The sequence below is a fragment of the Apis cerana genome, linkage group LG5, assembly GCF_029169275.1.
Source record: "Apis cerana isolate GH-2021 linkage group LG5, AcerK_1.0, whole genome shotgun sequence".
In the NCBI taxonomy this organism is placed as follows: domain Eukaryota; kingdom Metazoa; phylum Arthropoda; class Insecta; order Hymenoptera; family Apidae; genus Apis; species Apis cerana.
The window spans coordinates 11,590,678-11,600,630 of NC_083856.1; the positions used below are offsets into that span (position 1 = coordinate 11,590,678).

General features: G+C 18.3%; 1 protein-coding gene across 2 annotated transcripts; it reads left to right on the forward strand.

Moving 5' to 3' along the window:
* The first annotated feature begins 433 nt into the window (after nucleotides 1–433).
* On the forward strand, nucleotides 434–7,222 carry LOC107997793 (uncharacterized). Of its 2 annotated transcripts, XR_009829880.1 has the most exons (7): nucleotides 434–980; nucleotides 1,075–1,715; nucleotides 2,141–2,554; nucleotides 2,680–3,177; nucleotides 3,392–3,514; nucleotides 3,806–4,039; nucleotides 4,355–7,222. XR_009829880.1 is itself a non-coding variant. In XM_062075569.1 (6 exons), the coding sequence occupies exons 2-6, from the start codon at nucleotides 1,085–1,087 to the stop codon at nucleotides 3,898–3,900; spliced, it is 1,761 nt and encodes a 586-aa protein (XP_061931553.1). In that variant the 5' UTR covers nucleotides 434–980; nucleotides 1,075–1,084; the 3' UTR covers nucleotides 3,901–7,222. The 2 variants fall into 2 exon arrangements, 1 of the variants encoding a protein (XP_061931553.1); XM_062075569.1 differs by having other exon boundaries at nucleotides 3,806–7,222.
* Nucleotides 7,223–9,953: the final 2,731 nt, after the last annotated feature.

Genomic DNA, 9,953 nt, shown 5'->3' on the forward strand with positions numbered 1-9,953 from the left:
TTGTTTAATAATAAAAAATATTCTAAATAATGATTTTATATATTTTATATATTTTAAAGATTATATAATAAAATTTATTTGAGCAATTATTTCAAAAGATTGTAAATAACAAATAATTTTTTTTTATTCCAATTTTTATTATTATTTAATGTTTTTTTATTATCTTTATTATATATTTATTATAGATATTGTTTTCTTTATTTATGTTAATTTGTATAAAAATATTTTATATTTCACTTTATATTTTTAATAATTTTATAATATTATATATATTTTTCAGAATTTATAGTATTCAATAAATTTTTATTTAACCATATTCTAATCAACATTAAATTTACAAATCATAAGTAATTGACAACTTAAAGGTTTATTCGTGATTGGTGAAATATTTTCATTGGTTGGATACTCGACTTTTGTCATGTGATCATTTCCTATTTATGTTAATATCAGTGATACTGTCTCGAAATCTTGTGGCAAAACAATAACAAACTGTGTTTTACGATTGGATCGTATGAATTTTCGGTGCATAACTAAAAAAAATAGTGTAAAAGTAAATAACAATATATATTTTTTGTTTGTAATATCTTTTGTCAAAGCTGGAAAAAAGTTAAATTTACAAGACATCAAATTCAGAAAATATTTTGAGCCAATGTTGTTGGCTAAGAAAAATATTTGCTGACGAAAGTCATGGTCGTTTCATTTGAGGGCGGTGAATGTACTATGTAATCGTATGATTGAAGATTGTTATTAATTTGCAATATCACAAAGTATGAAAACGGATGAATCCTTATAGGATTTTATTAATTACTTGAACTATCAATTTTGAATCCGTAAACATATACGGATTCTAATTTATTTTTATCCTTTCTGGATTTATGCACATTGAATTTAATTACCAAATATATTTTATTATTGAAAAATTTAAATTTTAAAAGTAATTTTAAATCGCTATAAAGAATAGAATATCTGAAAAAAAATTGGTAAGTTTTTTATATTAAATATTAAATAATCTAAATTATATCTTTTTGAAGTAAATCTTATTAAGAGTTTATTTTTTAATTTAATTAATTCAAGATTTATATTAATGGGAGAATCTGGATACATTGAATTATTTTCAAAAATCAAAGCTAGTCCAATGGATGGAATAATAAAGCAAGAACCAAATCAAGAAATGGGTCCATCTTCAGCTTCAGTACCAATACCAGGAGGACATAGAAGTACCAGAGGTGTATATGAACAATTTTCACCATCTCCATTGACATCAATATGGCCCAATAGATCAGATCATACAGAATCATTTAAAGTAGATTCTGATCAGTTAGATGATTTTTTTAAAACAGAGAAATGGGAAGATGATGACATATTACAAGTAGATAAAGCAGATCTTATTCAAGGACCTACACTTGCTGAATTAAATGCAAATGATGATACACTTCTTGGTGATTTAAATTTTGATGATTTACTTTTGCCAGAAGAAAGGATTCAACCTTTTAAAATGGATGTTAATGTAGCTCAATCAGTTGCCCCATTATTTAATGATAACAATGTTGGATTTGCTCCAAGTAGTTTTCCACAGTCTGGTTCAACATACCGTAATATTCCAACATATATAAATACACATGGATTCAATTTGAATATAAATATCAATGTTGCAGATAATTTAGAAACAATTAGTCCTAATACTTTTCCAAGTCCAGGAACCAGTAACATTGCAGGTTTATATATGATTTTTTATTTTCATATTTTTATATTTGATGATTAATATTAACTTTTTATTTATTGATTTAAACATAATATATAATGAAAAAATTAAATAAGTTTTTTTTTTCTAATTGAGAATAATTAAACTTTTTTTTTTTTAAATAAAATTAAAACATCTTCAGTATTTATAATATAATATATTTTATAATATATTTTAAATATTTGAAATATTTAATATTTAAATAATATTTTAAAGCTATTAATAATAAAAAAATTATTTATTAAAAATATGTGTATGTATATTTTAAAAAATTTATTTTGTCTTTTTTTATACACTAATATTTGTATTTTAAAATAATAAGAATATTTTTAAGAAATATTTTTAAGAATTAATTTAAAAAATATATTTTTAAATTAATTTTAAATAATTGTTTTAAAGGTAGTTCAACTGCAAGTTCTTCAACATCTCCACATCCAATTAATAAACCTAATGGACAATCTGCTCTTCATGAATTATTAATGAGACGATGTGAAAATTCTTTTGATAATACTTCGCATGGCCAAATGGATGTTGGATGCACAAATAATAAGTCTAAAGTTTCTAGACTATCTATGTCTGCACCAACTAGAACAATGGGACTAGACCAAATTTGGGCTCGTAGAGAGCCACGTCCACATTTATTAAGCACTGGAAGTCTTGGTGTTGTTGAAGCAGGTTCAACAAGTAGTATAAGTACTGGAGGCGCGCTTAGTCCGGATCCATTGTATCATATTGATCATCTCAGTCATGATGAAGGTTATGAAGATAGTGATGATGATAGCGACCATTATGATGATTACAGTAGCGATAACGGTAATTTAAAATTTATAAATAAATTATTAAATAATTTTTTAATATTCTATTCTCTTTCTTTTAAAAATTCTTAATTTTATATATCAAATAATGCATAAAATACAATAAAATGGATATTTGTATAGATACAGGTGGAAGTGATGGTGAAGATCAACACAATGGAAGTAGAGGAGGAAGTGGAAGTCTGGATTCAAATCGAGATAGTAAACATAATAAAAAAGAACGATATTTTTGGCAATATAATGTTCAAGCAAAAGGACCAAAAGGACAAAGATTAGTTGCAAGAACTCGTCTTGAAGATCCACATATTTTAAATGAAGCCACAGATCCTGTTTTTAGTCCTCATTGTGCTCTTCGTGGAATTAAACATAGTGGAAAAGCTCGAAAAGGAGATGGAAATGATCTTACTCCAAATCCACGAAAATTATATAGCATAGGTCGCGAATTGGATAAATTATCTCGTATTATTAATGATATGACGCCAGTTTCCGAGTTACCATTTACAGCAAGGCCAAAAACACGCAAAGAAAAGAATAAACTTGCTTCAAGAGCATGTCGTTTAAAGAAAAAAGCTCAACATGAAGCAAATAAAATAAAATTACATGGCTTAGAACAAGAACACAGTTGAGTACTTATGATTATATTCATATAAATATATTTTTATATTTATATGAATTAAAATTCGACAATTAATTAAAATTCAAATTTCTTTAAAATTAAAAAAATAAAAAAAAAGATTTCTATTGTATGTATACATATATACATGTTAAACAATTTTTTTTAGTAAATTTCTTATAATAATAAAAAAGCTAATTTATATAAATAATTATTTTTTAGGACGATTAATTCAAGGTATATCTCAGGCTAAACAAACACTTGCAGCAAAATTAACAGAACCTAATCCTGAAAATCAAGAAGAGTTAACACGTCAAATGGAGAAATATTGTAAATTGGCTACCAGTTAGTATTTTTCTAAGTTTTTGCATAAAAATTTAATATTCTTTCTTGCATGATTTTAATTAATATGTAATAATATGATTTTAATAATATGATTTTAACTAATATAAAAAAATATTTAACTTTCATTTTATCAATATACATATTCATTTACTAATATTAAATTTTATAAAATTTTACTAATTATTTTATTTTATATTAATGTGAATAATTATTTGTTTAATTATTTTTAAATTAAAATTAAATTTGATCAATATTAAATAAAAGATATTATTTTTTATTTCATTGTTACAGAAATACGGATAGCAAATCATTCAACTGAGTTTGTTAATAAAGTATTGGATAAAGTACGTGCTGGTGTTCCTGATGGTGGCATTGATGACTTCTAATACACAATAATTATTTGCTAAAAATGTTCATATGAGCGCATAAAAAATGCGAGGTGGAAACGATGTGTATAAAACATTAAATTCATCATAAATCTTAAATTGAATGCTTCACATGGAAATCGAAAATCAAAAATAGAAAGTAAGAAAATATTAATAATTTGATGTTAAATATGTTTTTATCATTTAAAGTCAATGAACACATAATAGGTTATTATCAATATCCTAATTATAAATAATTTTAATATAGATTATATTTGTATTTTGTGTAATAGAATATTATTTTATGATGCTATTTACTAAGAATTTTTGATTGTTTCTTTTATATAAAGTTATATACTTTGCATATTAATAGTTTTTGATTTTATCTGTGATAATTCTTTTAAATTATCAAAAAATTTTTGGTAGAATGTATGTATTTCATATTAAAGAAGTATATAAGTTTTCAATTTTTTAGGATGTTGGTTGAATTGGAATATTTTGAAATGTACCATCGATTCTCTCTCGCCAAGGCGCTGCATTCCTATTTCCTATTTCTGCTTTTTTTCTTTCATTATCTGTATATATCTTTGCATATGTTTTGTATGTATGTATGCGTATGTTGTGTATGTGCACATGAAGTAAAAAATAATATATACCGCAGTATTATTTCATATATAATATATTATATTATATATAATATATATATTATATATAATTATATTAAAATATAATTAAGAAAACAACAATAATATTGTAAAATATGAAATATAAGAAAAAAATCTATTTGAGGTAATTAGTAATTTAAAATTTTATTTTATAGTAGTTTTTTTTTAACATTAATTTAGCATTATAATAGAAAAAATATTCACTAATTTCTTCTTTCAAAAATTCTTATATAATTAAGTAATTTTTCTTTTGTGATACTAATATATTTTAATGATAAATCTAAAAAGTTATAGTATTGAATTTTAAATTATATATTTAATTTATAAATATAATACATATCTATTTCTATATACATTTGTTATATAAATATAAATTTTTAAATTTTAAGCATTGTTGAAAATAAATTGAACCAATAATTTTTATAAGTTCTATGATATATAATTATTTTCTATTTTATTTTTAGATTTTGGATTTAATATCATATAAGTAGAGTTTTGTTTCTTATTTTACAATAATAATTAGAACAAAATTTTAGAAATTTTTGCAATATTTTAATGTGGAATAATATTGCGAATTTGAGTAAATTTTCTTTTTTAATACATGTGCACATACTTGTCATTTTGTATATAAAATCTTATTATAATACATGTGATTTATTATGATCATAAAATAAGTGATAACAAATGAAAAAAATATACTATAAATTTTATTAGTAAACGAAATAATAGTTTGGATTTAATATCATATAAGTAGAGTTTTGTTTCTTGATTTACAACAATAATCAGAACAAAATTTTTAACTTTATATTAGAGGCTATATGTACTAATAAATCAAAAATATTTTTCCAAAATTTTTAAAAAATTATAAATTTTATTTTATGTTATCTATATATATATACATATTAGTGTATCGAATCATCGCAATAAGCAAATTTCAAAACTTGTAATGCATGTAAAATGCATGTAACATTATTTCTATTTAACATCATTTTTAAGTTTTTTTTATCTGAAAATATTCTCTTTATCTTTTACACTATAATATTTAAAATATTTTTTTTGTTTATTCTTTCTGTAAATGGATTTATTTTTTTAATCAATACATTCAGCTTCTATTATAATGAACAACATAAAATATGAAAATGAAAAAATTAATCGAAAATACTAATTTTTAAACAATTATATAGATTTGTAAATATTTTTTAAATTTTTACTAACAAATTTATATTTTTTTTCTGGGTATCATTTTACATTTGCTATATTTTAATTTCATAATATATAAAATATAAAAAAAATAGCCTATTTACATCTAAGAAGCTTCCACAATATCTTATATATATAATATATATCTGTATGTATAATATATTACTTAACATAATTTTGTTTTGTAGTTTTTGTAGTTTTCAAATACATGTGAATATTATACATAGTATAATAATAGTGAATATTATACAGTATATATTTTACAAAAATATTGTTATTCTTTGAATATATTATTTTAATGTTTTTATATATTTTTAAATATACAAACAACGAAATCGTTTTGAATATATAACAATAATGAAATAAATTCATATGAATGTATATTTGATTCGACTTTGTTTTTGAATAACAAATTTATATTACATATTAATTATTTTATTTACAGAATGACTTTTTTTATAAGAAATAATTCTTATAAAATATAAAAAATACTTTTTTTATCTTCGATTGTTTATAAAATATTATGAACATAAAATATTTCTAGATAAATTAATCATATTATATATGCATTAAAATTAAGTTATGATTTAATATTAATAAATATACATTTTTATGATTTTATTTGTTAGTATTTAAAATTAATGTTTATGTTTGAATAATTTTCCAAAGAATTATGTAATTTGTTTTATTTTTTATTAATTTTATTTTGTTTATTTATAATTATGATTTATATAAAATATTCTCTACAATTTATATTGAAATTAATAGAAAATGTTTTCAAAAATATTTCTATGATTTTTATACCAAATTAAACAATATTATGTTATAAATATAATATTTACATATTATGTGATTATAATCATTTAAAGTAAATGTCAGAAGAGTAATTAATACGTTTTAAGTGTTATAAGTTATATATTATTAAAATTTAATTTATTCCATCAAAAGATATTTTTATTTTTCTTATGTCAAAAAATATATTTAATTTAAAAATTTATAAATATTAAATGAATTTATAAATTTAAAATTTATTTTTTAATTTATTATTTAAAATCAAGATTAAGATTCCAAAATCATAAAGAAAATTCTAAAATAGAATACTGATTTTTATATGAAATCTTGCACAATGATAGGATTTGAGATAGAGATTAAAAATATTGCTATAAATATTTTAAAAGCAAACAAATAAAAGTTTATAAAATATTTAACTTTAAAGTTTTTATTACGCTTTATTTCTTTAAGCGTAAATAACATTTTTTTATACATATATATTCTCCTAATTAAATTGTAATTGATGAATAAAAGTTCGCTTTTTTCAATAACTTTCTTTTTTCATTACATAAATTATAATTAATTGTTTTACCTATAATAGATACATTAATACTTTAAATTTAATTTGTATGTAAATATATTATAAATAATCTATTTTTATTATAAGTTATACATAGAAAAAATAAAAATTGAAATGAAAATATTAACATTAAATATTTCTTTTGTAAACAATATACCTCAAAATTATATTTAAATAACTTCGGTATTTAAATTTATAAATCGATAAAATCTTATATTATTAAAATTTTTCTATGATTCTTTTATTATTTTATTTGATGAATATTAAATGGAATATTACAATAAATAATCATTTATGTTAGAATGTACCGATTAAATAAAAGTAACCATTTTATCGCAAACAAATAGCTAAATAAAATTATTTTCATTTGATATGAATTGATACATTAGTTAAATCATTATTCATGCATTATTATTTGATTATTATTCATTATCATATTTGTTTTTAAATCAAGTTTTATTAATTAAAAAAAAAATTTTAATTTTTATTTCGTTGTTATAAAAATGTTATTATATAAATAACATTTTATTTTTAAAACAAAAATTTTAATTTTTACTAGTCTAAATTCTTCTTTATTATGATGATAATAATAGTTTATACTATTTGTTATATTTACTTAAAAAAAAAATAAAAAATTAAGCATTTATCTGAAAAATAGTAAATATGAAATAATAAAAGTTAAGAATATTTTAATATTAATATATTAATATATTCATAATAAAAATCGATTATAGAAATCAAAACAAATATAAAATTTAGCATATAAAAATTTATTTTGTATTATTTTTTAAGTTATAAGTAATTGAAACAATTGATATTTAACAATTTGATATTTAATATTAAACAAGAAATTCTATCTCCGTCGATCTATCTTTTAATTTTATTTATAAATTTGTTTATAACTTAATAAATAAGTATCAAGATATTTTTATATACTTTTTGTTTTGATTTTTAAAATTAAGATTTCTCCAAAGATTCCATAAATATTTATTACTCTTTGACATTTTTTTAAAATTTTTATATTTTATATTACAAAAATATTTTAATAATGAAATAACAATTTATTTGTTTTTATTTTTATTTTTATATTTTTTTTTATCAAAACTATATAAAAATAATAGAAATTATACGTATTTTATGCAATGAAATATATTATTATGATAGTTTATTACAATACTTTTTCATTTTTAAAAAAATATAATTACTTATAATTTTGAAAATTTATTAAGATTAAATAATTTTTTATTTCAAAATAAATCTTCTAATAATTTAAGCAGAATTTTAATATTTATAAATCAATATGTATTCGATAAATTTTCAAATTTACTTTTTTAAACAGAAAATTTTATTAAAAAAATTATATTTTTCATTTGCGATTATTTTTCATCAAATTATATATTATATTATATTATATTATATTATATTATATTATATTATATTATATTATATATATTATATATATTATATCTTGTATTTTGTTAGCAAAATCATAAAATGAATGTTGAAAAAATATGTGCCTTAAGTAAACAAATATTCTAATCAAATTATTTTTTTAACATACAATATTATTTTTATCTGTATAAACATAAAAAAAAGACTTAAATAATTAACAAAATTTTAATTTTTTAATAATCTTAATCAATGAAAATATATATAAATATAAATAATAAATATATAAAAAATATATATATATGATGAGTAAAATAATATATATTTTTTGATTAAATATCTATATTTCATTTTTTCAATATTCATTAATTTTTTTTATATAGAATTTTTATTTATATAGCATATTTGTAACTATTTAAAAATCTATATAATTGAATTTGTACTTGAGAGCTTTTAAATTAATATAAATAAATAATTATATTTATGTAATTATTTAAGAAATTAGAAATATATAAGGAATAGAAAAAAAATAATTAAAAAAAAATTATTTTCATTATTCGTTTCGATTTTATTGTGAGATAAAATCATTTAAAATTTTCTCCCACATTTTTTTTTTACTACCAAATGCAACGAATGTTAAAAACTGAAATAAGAAATTGGAATTTAGTGCCTAAAAAATGCGATTCTTATGAATATTAAATTAGTTAATTTTATCTACCTCAATATAAATCATTGTATTTAAATATAATATTTGAAATGATATATTTATTTTATTATGATATATAATATATTATATTAGTATAAATCAAACAAAATAAATAATGTTTTCTTTTAATAAAATGTAAAATAGAAAAAAAATATATAATTGATAGTTTTTTTATATTATTCATCTGTATAATATCGTTGTTCATGTATAACATTAAAATATAATTAAATATTTTTTTACAGAAAAATCGAATTGTTTATTAATAATTGTTTTATTCTCAATATTGTAAATAAAAGAATTTATAAAAATTGAATTTAAATAAATATTTAATATTTATAATGATCAGTTTTATTTAAAATATAAGCTATTCATTTATTAAGTAAATAAAGATATTATTTTATTTTAATTATATTAATAATTTTAGTATAGTAGTAGTATAGTATAGTATTTAGTATAGTATACTTTTTTATATTATAAACATTTTATTTTTTATTCGTTATTCAATTAAAATTATTGTTATAAGAAACAATTTATTTTAAAGATGGTTTTTATTTATTTGCATTAAATGTTTTTAAATATAATTATTTTCATTCTATAATAGAATAATCTACATTTGTAATTTCTATTATGAAATATTCTTTGTTTTTTTATTGTAGATTATTTTTAATAATATCTTTTTAATACATTGTCAATAACAGAATTATGAAAATTAAAATTTTCACGTGTAATAAAAGTTTTATATTAGTTTTATATTTTTAAAAGA

What these genes read in the sequence shown, in the direction of transcription:
- LOC107997793 (XM_062075569.1), top strand. Translation starts at nt 1,085, where the DNA reads ATGGGAGAATCTGGATACATTGAATTATTTTCAAAAATCAAAGCTAGT. An exon ending in AGGAACCAGTAACATTGCAG is followed by an intron (nt 1,716 to 2,140) that starts GTTTATATATGA and finishes ATTGTTTTAAAG; the next exon opens with GTAGTTCAACTGCAAGTTCT. An exon ending in TGGCTTAGAACAAGAACACA is followed by an intron (nt 3,178 to 3,391) that starts GTTGAGTACTTA and finishes ATTATTTTTTAG; the next exon opens with GACGATTAATTCAAGGTATA.